The 15,458-nt window shown below is 39.8% G+C and overlaps 3 protein-coding genes across 7 annotated transcripts in view; 2 read left to right on the top strand and 1 right to left on the bottom strand.

Annotated features, from left to right (window-relative positions):
- The window catches only part of LOC135104266 (uncharacterized), a 105,635-nt gene extending 100,455 nt beyond the window's left edge, over positions 1-5,180 (top strand). For all 5 annotated transcript variants that reach the window (XM_064011459.1, XM_064011458.1, XM_064011460.1 and 2 more), the window contains 7 exons: positions 1,057-1,272; positions 2,042-2,290; positions 2,642-2,872; positions 3,317-3,471; positions 3,831-3,947; positions 4,164-4,242; positions 4,451-5,180. In XM_064011459.1, coding sequence (XP_063867529.1) covers positions 1,057-1,272; positions 2,042-2,290; positions 2,642-2,872; positions 3,317-3,471; positions 3,831-3,947; positions 4,164-4,242; positions 4,451-4,501 — 1,098 coding nt within the window. In that variant the 3' untranslated portion in view covers positions 4,502-5,180. The remainder of the gene's footprint in view (positions 1-1,056; positions 1,273-2,041; positions 2,291-2,641; positions 2,873-3,316; positions 3,472-3,830; positions 3,948-4,163; positions 4,243-4,450) is intronic.
- A 776-nt stretch (positions 5,181-5,956) lies between these two features.
- LOC135104265 (mitochondrial import inner membrane translocase subunit Tim13-like) lies at positions 5,957-8,603 on the bottom strand. Its single transcript, XM_064011457.1, has 3 exons — positions 8,423-8,603; positions 7,754-7,822; positions 5,957-7,313 (listed from the first exon to the last, which is right to left on the bottom strand). Exons 1-3 carry the CDS (start codon positions 8,525-8,527, stop codon positions 7,215-7,217), a joined length of 273 nt encoding a protein of 90 aa, XP_063867527.1. The 5' UTR covers positions 8,528-8,603; the 3' UTR covers positions 5,957-7,214.
- A 372-nt stretch (positions 8,604-8,975) lies between these two features.
- LOC135104264 (small ribosomal subunit protein uS3-like) lies at positions 8,976-15,079 on the top strand. Its single transcript, XM_064011456.1, has 6 exons — positions 8,976-9,110; positions 10,433-10,580; positions 11,020-11,191; positions 11,630-11,817; positions 12,227-12,330; positions 14,935-15,079. The coding sequence occupies exons 1-6, from the start codon at positions 9,081-9,083 to the stop codon at positions 15,034-15,036; spliced, it is 744 nt and encodes a 247-aa protein (XP_063867526.1). The 5' UTR covers positions 8,976-9,080; the 3' UTR covers positions 15,037-15,079.
- The last annotated feature ends 379 nt before the right edge of the window (positions 15,080-15,458 follow it).

Raw genomic sequence — 15,458 nt, 5'->3', positions numbered from 1 at the left:
TTTACTCTGTGACCAGCCAGGTTGTAATGCAGTGATGGTAGTGGGGGCGGTGGAGGTATTATTATTATTATTATTATTAGTAGTAGTAGTAGTAGTAGTAGTATTGTTATTATTATTATTATTATTATTATTATTATTATTATTATTATTATTATTATTGTTATTGTTATTGTTATTATTATTGGTATTATTATTATTATTATTATTATTATTATTATTATTAATATTATTATCGTTATTAATATTGTTATTATTGTTATTATTATTATTATTATTAATAATAATAATAATAATAATAATAATAATAATAATAATAATATTATTATTATTATTATTATTATTATTATTATTATTATTATTATTATTATTATTATTATTATTATTAATATTATTATTATTTATGTTATTATTCTTATTATTGTTGTTCCTGCTACTACTACTACTACACCTACAACAAGAGCAACTACTACTACTACTACTACTACTACTACTACTACTACTACTACTACTACTACTACTACTACTACTACTACTACTACTACTACTACTACTACTACTACTACTACTACTACTACTACTACTACTACTACTACTACTACTACTACTACTACAACAGCAACAACAACAACAACAACAACAACAAAAACAGCTACTACTACTACTACTACTACTACTACTACTACTACTACTACTACTACTACTACTACTATAACTAGTATTATTATTATCATTATTATCATTATTATTATTATTATTATTATTATTATTATTATTATTATTATTATTATTATTATTATTATTATTATCATTATTATCATTATTATCAGTAGTAGTAGTAGTAGTAGTAGTAGTAGTAGTAGTAATACTAGTGGTAAACGAAGTTCAGTTCAGTTCAATCCAACACAATAGTTTTTTATTCTTATTCACCACCACCACCACCATTACAACAACAACAGTTCATTAGCATATACATTCCCAGCCCCATTCCTCTTAACCAATACTCTTTATGCATACAAAGCAAAATCACCCTAAAATTCCCCAAACACTTGCCTGCAGGTGGAGGAGATGAAGGGCAAGATCCGAGTGTTCTGCCGAGTGCGCCCCATCAGTACGGATGAGGTGCAGCGAGGTGGGATGGAAGCAGAGCAGGTGGTGTCGGCAGATGACCCCTTCACTGTGTCTGTGAATGCCCAGCGTGGCCACAAAGCATTCCTCTTCGACAGGGTGTTCCAGCCCAACCATGACCAGGAGGAGGTCTTTGCTGACACCAATGTGAGTCTGGGAGAGGAGGAGGAGGAGGAGGAGGAGGAGGAGGAGGAGGAGGAGGAGGATGACAAGGGTGGAAGGGGAGTAGGAGCATGCACTTTGGGATGGAACAGAAGGAGCCAGCTGAAGAAGAATTGGGTATAGGGACAATGGATAGTGGAGAGGAATACTATGGAAGGAGAAGAGAGCAAAAGGAGGATGACAAAGGTGGGAAGAGAGTAGAAGTGTATACATTGAGAAGGAACAAGAGGAACCAGATGAGGAAGGAAAATGCACATATAATGAATGGTAAGGAAAAATTACATGGAATGGGAAGAGCACATGAAGGGAGGATATGAGAGAAATATACTCTGAATTGTCACTATTATCATTATCACGAGCATCATTATATTTCAGTCATCCTTATACTCCCTTATGTGGCTGTACTGCTTAAGAGTTTTTCCCACTATTTGCTTGTATGGTGATCTCTTCACTGATTATCCTTTTCATGCTTCCCACAATATACTGTCTCCAGATCCTTTTCAGTCTTCTCACTGGCTATCTTCCAACTACCTTCATATCTGATGATTTTAAGTACATGGTTCTCCTTCTCTCTCCTCTTAACATGTCCAGCTCAATATATATCTTCACAGTGCATTCAAACATTCATCACATCCTCCACTTCACACCCCATTACCTCCTCATTGATAAGGGGGTGGTGGTGTGTAGGATCACAAGATATACAGGAAGTTGGTTCATTACTTACTATGTAACACTGCTGGCACTGCCCCACCAGGCTCTCATTCAGTCAACACTGGATGGCTTCAATGTGACCATCATGGCGTATGGACAGACAGGCTCCGGTAAGACCTACACCATGATTGGCAGTGAGAACAACCCAGGCATTGCACCACGGGCCTTCCAGCGACTCTTTCAGCTGGTAGAGGCTGGCCGCTCCAGGCACACTGTCCAGGCCTCTGCCTACATGATGGAACTGTACAATGACAAACTGATAGACCTGCTGAGACCCACAGGGAACAATGAGGTGAGAGAGAGAGAGAGAGAGAGAGAGAGAGAGAGAGAGAGAGAGAGAGAGAGAGAGAGAGAGAGAGAGAGAGAGAGAGAGAGAGAGAGAGAGAGAGAGGTTCCTTGAGATTAGTCTTATTTATTTGAAAGTAGACAGAATGAGGAAGTGAATGCAGTTAAGAATTAGGGAAAAAAGAGGGAGCCTGTGTATGAAGCTGAGAAAGAGAGAGAGAGAGAGAGAGAGGTCCTTTGAGACTTCATGTTTATTGATAGTTAACAAAATGAGAAAGTGAATACAGCTAAGAAATAAGGAAAAAAAGAAGGAACCTGTGCAATGAGCCTTTCACTCATCCATTCCCTTTTGTTCCAGAATGAGAAGCTGGACATCAAGAAGGACAAGAAGGGCAGCGTGCACGTGCAGGGGGCCACCGTGTGCAGCGTGTCCTCGGCGGGTGAGCTGATGAGAGCCTTCCAGCAGGGCCTCACCAACCGCCACACGGCTGCCACCAAAATGAATGTGGAGAGTTCCCGCTCCCACCTCATTATTGTGGTCTGCCTCACCATCACCTCCAGGCAGACTGGCTCCGTGCTCAAGGGAAAGGTGAGGCGGGAGCTCTGTCATCTTGTGTTGTATTTCTGTAATTAATTTCTTTGTGAATGTGTATGTGTGTGTATGTAAATTGTATTTTTGGTGTTTTAATTCTTTTCCTGTATCATTTTATCCTGATGTAATGATGTGACAAGACACAGAAATGTGAGCCAAATCTGGAGTGGCTGTGAGTTTCCTTATGATTCATTTGATTAAGGCTTGTCTAAATTTCCAGCCTGTCAGACTTGGGATTGATCCTCAGTCATGTCCATCTCCCTTGTTTACAATAGATTAATTTGTCAGTGCTTAATATCAGAGTATGTAGTTATTTGTTCAGTCATGACACATTTTCTTTAAACACACATCATTAATTGTGTCCAAAGGTGTCACCTATTTTATGACAATGCGTAACCTAACTTAGTCTTGTACTAAGAGATAAAACTTTGCCTTCCTCAGCTCACCCTGGTGGACCTGGCAGGCAGTGAGCGGGTGAGCAAGAGTGGTGCCTCGGCTGACCAGCTGCGTGAGGCCAACTCCATCAACAAGTCCCTCTCTGCCCTCGGGGACGTGGTGTCTGCCCTCTCCTCAGAGTCCTCTTTTGTGCCCTACAGGTGTGTCTTCTGCCTGTCTTGTTCCTGTTATATGTAAGGAACATTATAGTACCCATATTTGCCAGCCTTATTTGCATTATTCAGTGCATCTTTCTTATGGGCCTGGTTTACAGATGACATGTGGATCCTTTGAAATACTCGAGAGCAGGGTGAGGAAAAAAATGGTAGTGGTGGTGGTGGTTGCAATGTTTTTTTTTAGTGGTGCATGAAATTGTGTTGTACTTTACTGTGTTGCAGGAGTCTGGCCTCTCTATCAATATTCTCTCATATGGTTTAAGTTCTTATATTTCCTTACTATCTGTATTTCTCTCTTTTCTCATATGTGGATGTGTAATGCTTGTCAATTTTGACTCCCTCAGGAACAGCAAGCTGACAATGTTGCTCCAGGACAGTCTGGGCGGCAACTCCAAGACACTGGTGTTTGTCAACGTGTCACCCGTCGCCCACAATGCTGACGAGACGCTGGTGTCCCTCATGTACGTCACCTGAGCCACTGCTTGATTGCCTGTGCTGTGAACTGTGGGGGAGTAAAACTGAGTCAGTCAGGAGGGATGAATAAAAAGTGTACCAAGAGAAGTTTCCATGAATATCTAAAAAGTGATGTGATATTTTTCTTTTTCTTGTATTTAATTCCTATGATGTGACAAGTCTGATGTGCTTCAGTTTCTCAAATAAGATGGCTTCTTTTACAGGTATGCTTCAAGGATAAAGCAAATCACAAACAGTGTCAGCAGAAACTCTGACAACAAGGAGATATCAAGGCTGAAGTCGGTGAGTGGTGTGATCATTCTCTTGTGCACTGCTGAAAATTGTCTCCTCTTAACTCTTCAGGGTTAAATCAGTGTTGCTTCTTATTATATTTTGTTATATGATGACATGTATATCAAGATGCATTAAGACCCACAGTTTATATCTCTGACTTACCTTAAACTGTTTAAGTCAAAGTACAGTAGTACAATTGCTGGTATTTCTCCTCTAGATCATTAGTAAGCTGAAGAAGGGAGAAGACCTGGATGAGGACATCACCTGAAAAAGGCCCAAGGGGGGAGGGGTTTTGTCTGCAGATAGTCCTGCTGGGGGTCCAACGAGCCAGCTCAAAAGACGCCTCTCAAAATGCAGACTGTGGAAGCACCAATAGTGTGTGAAGATCCATCCAGAGCATTATATTATCTTTTAACCCACAGATGAAGATAATTTTGTGATATGTACTTTGAGCGAGAATAACAATACTTGCTTCTAAGGTGTGGGAAGTTCCTGATCTTAGTCTCATGCCTAAATATGCTCCCCTTCCACATGTTGTAAAGCCACAACCCTCCCCCCCAACCCAGCCCCCCTCACCCCTCACCACCCTCCTCCCTCACCATGCCCTGCACCCTGGACTCCCCTGGTGCAGGAAGGGAAGGAGGCCATCTGGATCTCATACTAGATCTCAAGTGAATGTGAGGAGGCAAGAGATCCATTGTTCCATTGGGGCTATGGTTCTGTACAGTGTATATAGGTGTGTGTGTGTGTGTGTGTGTGTGTGTGTGTGTGTGTGTGTGGAAAAAGAGAGAGAGAGAGAGAGAGAGAGAGAGAGAGAGAGAGAGAGAGAGAGAGAGAGAGAGAGAGAGAGAGAGAGTTTAATAGTGTGGAACATCCCTGTTTATAACATGACCCAGTGCTGTGCATTACTTTTTATTATTATTTATGTGATTGTTATTTTTTGAAGTCTAGTACAAATAAATAAATAAATATATATATATATATATATATATATATATATATATATATATATATATATATATATATATATATATATATATATATATATATATATATATATATATATATATATATATATATATATATTATAATAGATGAGTGTGTATAGCAAATATTGTATGTATAGAGTTGTGATGAAATACTTTTAATAAACTGACACCTAAATACATACTTCATCTCAGTATTGTTTCTCATTACTATCAACATCTGACACATGGTCCTGAGAGCTTCCCTGACAGGATGACAGAGACTTACAGTTCCTGATATCACCACATGATGGCCATCACACTTTCTTATATTAATGTTATTTTGTCTCAGGGTTATGTGTGTTTGGGTATATGTAACATTACAGGCATTTTTAGACAAAATTGTATCACAGAGCACTTGGTAAAAACAAGTCACTCATCATTTGGGCAACAGTCTTGTGAAAGTGATGGTTTACTGCATTGGTGTTTCTCCTGAGCTTCATGCATTGGGATGATGAAATCTGATTCATATTCCTCTCATTAGGAAAAGAATACAAGGTTCTGTCTCTCACCATGATATGAAGTGCTGAGTTGTAAGGAGAAGCCTGGATTCCCACGTATTTCAAACACTAAGTTGAGTTTGCTGTCTGAGGGGATCTGATACTCTTTCTGTCAGATAATTACTTCTAGTTTTCCAATTACTAACTTAGGTTGTAAAATTTTTAGTCAGCTGTCAGGATGATCAGAGGAAACAAGCAAATAGTCAAGGATTTATTTACAAAACATTTGTTTATATATGTTCAACATAAACTATTCCATTTTACTTGACAATCTTTTGCTGAGTGAATGTTAAAACAAAGGCAATTCATTGCTAGTACCTTCATTCACTAGATCAGCATGACCACTGCATGATTTTCTATAATATTTAACATGCAAGCCATGTAAAACTTTAGCTGCAGTTAAGATGCAAATGATGCACTCTAATTCTTAGACCATTACTACCAACCTTCATACAGATCTTATATACACAAATGCACAGAACAATTGCAGGTTGTCAGATGCCAAGATGATAAAATATGCTTACAAGGTCTTTCTATAAAACCTGTAGAATATATCACATACATCCACTCAAGTGATTTCAGCTCAACAAGACAAATTAGAACACACACACACACACACACACACACACACACACACACACACACACACACACACAAGTTCCTGGAGTTGCCATGAGGCCTCGGCATCAGCAGTCACCGTGCCTGGCAGGTACTCACACAAGGGTGCTGCAGGAGGTAGTGACATCAGCCATTCCTTAGTTATCCATCTTCACATCACTTTTTCACACATTACTACTTAAAATTACCTAAGATAAATGTATTTTGCATGATTTCCTCACGTGATAGGTTTTTTAAAAGTACACTCATGATTTACACACAAGACGTACATCAACAGTGTGAACAAGACATAAATATGCATTTTCTGAACATGAGAAGCACAGATGGTGGTTACTTTATTCCTGACAAGTTAAGCAGTGTAAAACAATAGCCGTCTTTTATCAAGGCTGCCAAATTATTTACGCTGCTAATTTGTCCCCACCTGTAAAGTATTTTCTATCTGCTTCTAACTTAAAAATACCTGTGAAGGATTTTATATCTGGCTATGTCTTCTTTGTGTGGCAGTACATATGCATGTACACCCTTAGTAAAGAAGCAAAATTATTAATGCAAAAAGTGATTCTAATCATACATTGTAAAATATATCTTTATTCTCTGGAAAAGGTAATGCAAATGATGTCAGAACATAAGTGAGGCATTCTTGGCAATTCCTTGACGGTGTGCACACTGGACCGACAGCCGTTGATGGGAAGCCAACGTGGTCCCTTCACCTTGAATATACATCACTGAACTTTTCTCATTCACACTTGTTGGTTGCAGTACATGGGCATCATGTATATACAGTTTATTACTCATACATATCAGCAACAAAGGGTGGGTGGGGCATCAGGGATTGGGATTATTGGAAGTTCTTCTCACGCTGCAGTCTGGCTGTGTAGGTTCGTGAGACGAGGTTCCAACAGTCCATGTAGCGGTCCATGCACATTGCCAGACATTTCTGAAGCACCAAAGCTTGGTCATAGGGTCAGACATATTCCATTTTTCAGCCTTTTAACTATCTTTAACCAAACAGAGCATGAGCAAAACAGGGTCAAATCACACTCAACATCCAAATTATCTAAAACACTTAAAGCTCATCTACAACTTGAGGAGGATTTTCTCAAGCATGTTATCATTCGTTATGATAGTGTTAAAAATATCCTATACAGGGATAGGGAGAAAGACTCTGGGATACATGAACTTGTCCAGAAGGATCTCACAGCTTGAGACCAAGCAGTAAGGTGAGCTACCACAATGTGAACACAGCTGACATGTGCAAGTATGTATGGAGCCTTTCAAGATGATAACCATGAAGAGTGTAGTGACAGGTTAAAACTTACTTATCTTCATTTCTCTTAATAAACCCCCAAAGACCAAAAGAAATGGTGCAACACTGACCTGCTCTGAGCTGTCGAGGGAAGATCCTGGCTTAGTGATGCATTTAGAAAAGCATTTTTCTCCCATTTTCTGAAACACACATAATAAATTTCAGTCAATATCATGAATAAGATTTCATATATGCAAATCTTGCTGCAAGAAATTATATATTATATAATTTCACAAAGACAGACATTAATCTTAGAACCAAGGGGCAAATCCCTAGTTATTTCAGCCCTCTTATAAGCTCAAACCTTTAGAATGGTTCCTAATGGTCTCAAAACAGCCAATTAAAGGTGTTACACTTTTGATGCAAAAGGTGACAAAGAAGGTGGCCTGCGTGTAAAATTAACCAGTCTTAACAATACCTTGAAATGGGTAGCAATAATACAAGTCAACGTTAAGCAAGGCACCACACAGTCATATGACACTAAAACGCCTATTCTTACACCGTGCCGTGTCAACATGCCCAATTACACACACACACACACACACAAGGGAACAAGTTAATATGCATAGGCAGCGGCATCACCTCGCTTTACTCCAAGTGTGCATCCGTATAGCCCACAAGTGAAACACACACACACGCACACACACACAAATGCATCACAGCGGCATATCCTGGGATCAATGATATGTGATAGCAAGAGGGAGCAGGAAGCCGTCGTCTGCCCGGCCCTCCCCCCTCACCGTGAGCAGCTCCTGTGTGTTGGCAATGACTATCTGCTGCTTCACTTGGTCCATCAGGTCCTCCCGCTGTGAGGAAGAGAGCCCCTCCGTCCTTATAGAGTCCATTGTGGTGAGATATCACAGCTTTCACCCACCCACGAGTGCAATGTTGTTGTTGTGCCGGGTGATGACGTAAGAAGGACTGAGAATGTAAAGTATTAAATGATATGCAGCACTTCCTAATAGCAACTATATGCATTTAGCTAATCAATATTTATAGAAGGGAGAAGAGATAATATGAAAAGTACCAATACAGCATCGACAAAAATAAATAAATAAATAAATTCTTAACTTGTCAGTTTGAGCTGCATATTATAAGCACCCATAAAATATATTTTAAATAACCAAAAATATTGTAATTAAATATTCAAATTAATTATAAAATCGGTAAAACTAAGAATATTCAACGTGAGAAATATGATAATAAGAAATTTCTTATCTTTTCAGTTTGAAACATATACCATAAACACCAATGATATATATTAATCGCAGCCAAAAACATCGTAATTAAATATCCAAATTAATTGTATATTGGCTAAAATTAAGAATATTTACGTGTGAGATATTTACCGCGTGCAGTCCATCTGTCCAGTCCCCAGCGAGCGCCCTTTCCACCAAGATGGCTGCCCCGATCAGCAAGAAGAAGAAGGTAGCGTATTTTGGTGGCATAACGTACTTAATAACACACCCTGCGCTTACTACTTATGCCTAGGGATCAGTGAGGGTGTGGAGGCCGCGGACGTGAGGCGTGACGGGCGGGAGATGAAGGGTAACAAGGTGTAAATGAAGGGGTGGTGAGGGCCGGGCAAGCCATGTGTTCGGTGTTGTGGCGGCGGTGTTGTGAGTCTGGCGGCGCTGGCTCTACTGCTCGTCCCACCTGTCTGGGCCCGTTCCCTCACTCCTGAAGGTGGTAAGGGGTTGCTGTGTGTTCCGTGGTGCAGGTCAAGGCGTGTGGCGAGACCTGTGGTGCGGGGTGGCTGTCAGTCGCTGCCACTCGTGGGTCTGGGGTTGTGATGGGTGACTGGCTGGCTGATGTTGGGGTTTATTGACTAACCGCTTGGTTGTGACTTATTTGAGGAACAGTTATTCTGTTCTGCTGTGTTCGCCAAGCAGTACTCGTTAAATGAGGCCATAGGGTGCCCGTGGCTCCAGCGGGGCAGCGTCAGCGTTACCAGTTCGCGGGCTGCTTGTGGTGTTTATTAGTGCTCGATAATTCTAATTTTAGCCGAAAATTTATCCATACTGGACTCAAATATGTCAACAGTAAAAGTCCGTTATTCCGATGCCTTGTTATTTTGAAGTGTCCCACAATCTGAAATGTTGAGTAGACGACGTAAGTTATGAAAATTTGAAGTACCGCATTTAGTGGTTTATAAATGTTCCAGGATTTGACCTACGTCACTGTACAATGAGACAGCATTGCTGGTTTAGTCAGTTGAGTTGATCATCCCAGCAGTGATGTGTGAAGTAATGTGAGGGTGTGGTGTTAATCCTCAGGGAGTGACTTCATGATGTCTTTGTGTCAGTAAACCTTGTGGAGATGATTACTTATTGGTAGATAATGACTTGATTTCTAAGTAATTCATTTTTTTCTTACCAGTGAAAGAGTAGGCATTATGAGGTAATGGCTTCATTGTTAAAATTTTCCTTGTATATGAAGTTTTGCAAAGTTCAGATTAATGTTCAAGAGAATGTTTCAAAGTATTCTGTATATATTTCCTTCACAGTTTGTCAGAGTGCTTATATCAAGAGTCAGCTCCATTTCAGCTCTCTTCATTGTTAGTTAAGCCTTGTGACGTTTAGGTTTGCCGTTTGAATGTGTCTATGTATCTTTTCCTCACAGTTTATCAAGGGTCACTTAAATCAACAATTGACTGCATTTTAGTTATCATTATTGTTAGTTAAGTCTTGTAAAGTTCAGATTAAGCTCCGAGACTGCCCGTTTCAGAGTGTCTGTGTCTCTTCTCACAGTTCGTCAAAGATGGTGTGTTCAAGGCTGAGCTCAACAGGTTTCTGACCAATGAGCTGGCTGAAGATGGCTACTCCGGGGTGCAGGTGCGCCACACACCCGCCAGGACAGAGATCATCATCCTCGCCACCCGCACACAGAATGTCCTTGGTGGGTGCCGGTGCTGCCTCACTGTTGTCCTGTACTGTCTAATATTGGAGTGTTGCTTGCATGATGATGTGTCTTGTTATTTGTTTGTCTAAGTATTCATATTTTTGTAGGAATGATGTGCAGTTTTTATTTTTTTTTAATTTTTTTAGAGGTATGATGAAAACATGATAAATGATTGTCACATGGTAGACAGAGTAACAGAGTATTGTGATAATAATGGAGCATGAAAAATATATAACTTCACTGATTTCTCTTCCAAAATGTTGTGTGGCTAACTTAATACATATTATATCTTGTGATAAATTTTTCCCTCCATTAATTTATATAAAAAAAACAACATATTAACTCCTTAGAAATATATTGCTTAAGAATTACTTGAGAATGCTGCTTCACCAGCCTTTTGCACACACCTGCTTAAAGTCAACATTTCTGGTGGCAGGTGAGAAGGGGCGCAGGATCCGAGAGCTGACCTCCCTGGTGCAGAAGAGGTTTGGGTTTGCTGAGGGGTCTGTGGAGCTCTATGCCGAGAAGGTGGCTCAGCGTGGTCTCTGCGCCATTGCTCAGGCTGAGTCCCTGCGGTACAAGCTGGTTGGAGGCCTCGCTGTGCGCCGGTAATTAGTGTGGCATGTTACTGCATTGTGTATTGATTAATGTGGTTTTATATTGTGGCCCTTTATGGGTTCCTGTACTATAGTTATTCTGTTATGTGGTCACGTATTGAGTGTGGCTTCCTGTCATGGGTATTATTTTTGAAGCAAGATTGAGATGTTGTATTTGAATGTGTGTGTGTGTGTGTGTGTGTATGGCGGTGTTTCAGTATCTCACATTAAGGAACTGTCATGTGTAGGGCTGATGGGTCCTTGCACCTTCCCTTATTTTCCTCTGTTCTTATTTCTCACATGTTGAATATTCTTTCCATATCATTAACTTTTCTAGTTTTCAAGAATGTACTTTTTTTATGTGCACTACAGCTGTACATCTTATCTTTACCATCCTGCCTTCCCATCACACCCTCACTAATGTGCCACCCACATTACCTCTCCCTCCAGTGCGTGCTATGGTGTGCTCCGTTTCATCATGGAGTCTGGAGCCAAGGGGTGTGAGGTGGTAGTGTCTGGCAAGCTGCGAGGACAGCGAGCCAAGAGCATGAAGTTCACTGACGGCCTCATGATCCACTCTGGAGAGCCGCGCCGCCACTACGTTGACACTGCTGTACGCCATGTCCACCTCAGGCAGGGTGAGTGTATTCTCTCTCTCTCTCTCTCATTGTAAAATGCTTAATAGTTGTATGGTACAAATTATTTTTTATCTTGGTTATTTTCTAGGATGGTGCTATGTATTCAGTAATTAATATGAATAATTCTGTCATTGTTGCTGAAGTCATTATTAGAAATATTCTTTGAACAATTTAGCAACACTGTTAAAAGCTCATCTCTGCCTGCACAGCAGCTCTTTGGGAGAAATTATTTATTTATTTTATTTATTTTTTTATGCATATTGAATTGCAGCTTCTCAAAAAAGTTTAGAGTTTGGGATGTGTAATGATTTATGGCCATTGTAGCAGTAAATTTTGAAAGCAAGCAGGCAGGCAACCATTATGTGTAGCAAAGGCTTGACATGGAGTGTTTTTCTCCCCACTCCTTCAGGTGTGCTTGGCATCAAGGTGAAGATCATGTTGCCCTGGGATCCCACTGGCAAGAACGGCCCACGCACTCCTCTGCCTGACCACATCAACATTGTGGAGCCCAAGGTACATTTCCCTTCCTCAGTAATCTTCATATGTGATCACTTTTTTTTATATTCCAAGGTTTTCTCTAAGTTTTAAAATAGTTGTGTTGCATTGATTACCACATGCCATTGTTATTACTATTTGTTCTATAACTATTACTGCAATTTCATATACTGTAATCATCTCATCATTCCTGTCTTCATTATTGTCTCTTCCTCTGTGCATTCTTAACATACTTGTCTTTCATTCCATTAAAGCATGCCTCATGGAGTTCTTATAATTTCCTGTTTTGTAATTATTATTGCAGTTTTTGTCTTGCCTGTATCATCTCCCATTATTCCTGTCTTCACTATTGTCTGTTTCTCTGTGTATGTGGTCTTAACATACTTGTCTTTCATTCCATTCATGTACGTTTCATTGAGTTGTAGAAATCACGTGGATTTTACTACAGGTTTGTGTTGCAGGGAATATTATATAGAATAATTTTATTTTAACCTATTTACTGCTATGGTTGCCCTTTGGTAACATTCAAGGCACTAAGAATTGTTTGCATGGACAGAACAAAACAATAATGAGTAGGATGTTAATTTTGTCTTTTCTAAGCTACAGAACTTCAAAAACTAGTACAAAAATAAGTAAAAGATTTTGAGTGTCATAGTATCCATGTATATATTATGAATTCATTTTCGTGTACTGCTTTATGTCCTAAGGGGCACAACAGGTCATTGAAGGATTGTCCAGGTGATAAGGAAGCAGTAAACACTGCATAGAGCAACTCCAGTATATTAAGAATCCAAGATATAGTGAATGTGACTGACTAGGTGCGCTGGATAATGCTGACAAAGGCCTGTAAACAAAATAATGAAGAGAAACGTAATAAATGAATAAAATAAATAAATGTTAAACAATAGTAATAATAATAATAAGAGAAAATGAACTTGTATACATAAATACTATAACACAAGTCTTTATGGGAAAAAATTGTGAAGCAGTGGAAGTGTTGAGTGTGAAATACATCATGCTCTTGTTTGGAAGTGATCTGACTGGTTTACACTCACTCCCCTCCATGGTCTGCTGCTCCCCATTGATTATGTCTGGGAATCTCTCATGCTGTTTTTGAAACTAGACTGGTGGTAGGGGTGCTCTCATATAGGAGACCTGTCAGGCATGTGATTGTATGTCGACAAAGACTAGGGAAAGTACTTGATACCTGTAATGTGCTTTGTCATCAGAAAGGAGACTTGATATTGTGAATGACTGAGGAGCAAGAAAATGTGGTTTGTTTGGCAGTGGTTAGTGATCAAGAATGGGAAGTACTTGTGATGTGATTGGAAGTATGGGTGGTTAAGGAATGATGGTGAGTGTTGAAGCCATAAATAAAAAGTGACAAGTGTTGGGATGGCATATCTGATTGATTGAAGAGGGAAAGAGAGAGAGAGAGTGCTTTGTAATGTCATGGGAAAAGAGCAGGATGACAAGTGTAATAATAAAGAAACTTTACTAAATGTGGTTGACAGTGTGGAAAGTGATAGGAATAGATGATTTTGTGAGGATGTGAGGGAAGGGAAGGGTGGAAAGTAGAAAATTGGAATGATGCAGGCAGAAGTAGAAAGCTTGAATCTAGTTTATTCCATCATGTAGTATTGGGTATATTTCTTTTGTTTGTAGTGAAACTTAATGCATTTGATGTCTGTCTGTGGGAATCTGTTGGGGTGACCTTGGCAAAAAATTCCCTCGTACCTATTCTTGCATCTCTCTCTCTCTCTCTCTCTCTCTCTCTCTCTCTCTCTCTCTCTCTCTCTCTCTCTCTCTCTCTCTCTCTCTCTCTCTCCTCTCTCTCTCTCTCTCTCTCTCTCTCTCTCTCTCTCTCTCTCTCTCTCTCTCTCTCTCTCTCTCTCTCTCTCTCTCTCTCTCTGCCATATTTCATCAGTCGCAGTTTTGAAAGGTTTCCTGTGTATTGGGTCAGCTTTAGGACTATATTCTGAAATGCTTCAGTTCTACACCTCCACTACTTTGAAAAGGCTCTAGTTGAAGTGACATGGGTTTTTAAGAGTGTTTTTATGGTTCTAGTGACAAGATTTCAACATTATCAATAGCATGAACACTCTTGAGAACCCGAATGATCATCTCTGTGACCTTTGAAAATAGTTGTGGTGAGATGGCAAGGTGTTTCTAAATATGGGCCTTATTAACACTGCTGAGTCTCCATAATCATGTACAATCCAACATGTAAATTATTTTAAGTGGTGTATTGGATATAACAAGGGTGACAAGGAAAATTCTCAAGGTTTGTAATCAGGATAGGACAAGAAATAATGAGGTTCAAATTTCGTAAAGTTAGAATTAAGTGACAGGAGGGAATTGGTTCAGAAAGTGCTGAATGAATGTAATATACTCAGTAATCAGGTTAGTGCCAAGTCATTTGGAAACTAAAAGATTAGACAGATTTATGGATTAGAGTGAAAGGTGGAAATAGGAAGTTGTTTCAAACAGGGACTACTCCATGTAGACCTGGTGGCTACTTGGAATTTCCCTTGTTTTCTTACACATCTTTTAAGTTTCCAGAGCCCATAAAGAAAGGAAAGTCTGCAGCATTGCTTATCTTGATGTTTGTTTGTTGTACAGGAGGAGGTGATGCCCACTGAGCCTCACTCTGAAAACAAGATGGAAAAGCCTGTAGCACCCCCTGCCGCTGCTCCAGCTCCAGCGCCTGTCCCGGCAGAGTAAATGGTAACCTTAAGTTGGGGAAATAAAAAAAATCACAACACCAGTCAGGGTTTCCTTCGCCATTGTTGTGTCTGTTATCCTCTGACAGTGTGTGGTGGTGGTATGTTAGAGGAGGGGGTGAGTTAGAGTTTGCAAGGACAAGGAGGCAGGTGTAGTCAATGTGTACAGTTCTGTGTGGGGAGTGTACAACAATGCATATCGGGACAGTGGTGTATGTGGTGAGAGACGATTGCAATGCGTTGGGAATAATAATGATACATTTCTGCTTGGTAAATTTAGATAGATAATTGTGCATGAAACTGGCTATATTATTAACTATATTTATGAATATTGATTAACTGATTTACTCATTGCATAAATTCTCAGTATGATCTTATCTTAAATGCACATCTTGTATACAGCTAGATGTTTGTGCACCATTT

The sequence above is a fragment of the Scylla paramamosain genome, chromosome 10, assembly GCF_035594125.1.
Source record: "Scylla paramamosain isolate STU-SP2022 chromosome 10, ASM3559412v1, whole genome shotgun sequence".
Lineage (NCBI taxonomy): Eukaryota > Metazoa > Arthropoda > Malacostraca > Decapoda > Portunidae > Scylla > Scylla paramamosain.
The sequence above is the reverse complement of the archived record's forward strand: the minus strand, read 5'-3'. Positions and strand labels throughout refer to the sequence as shown.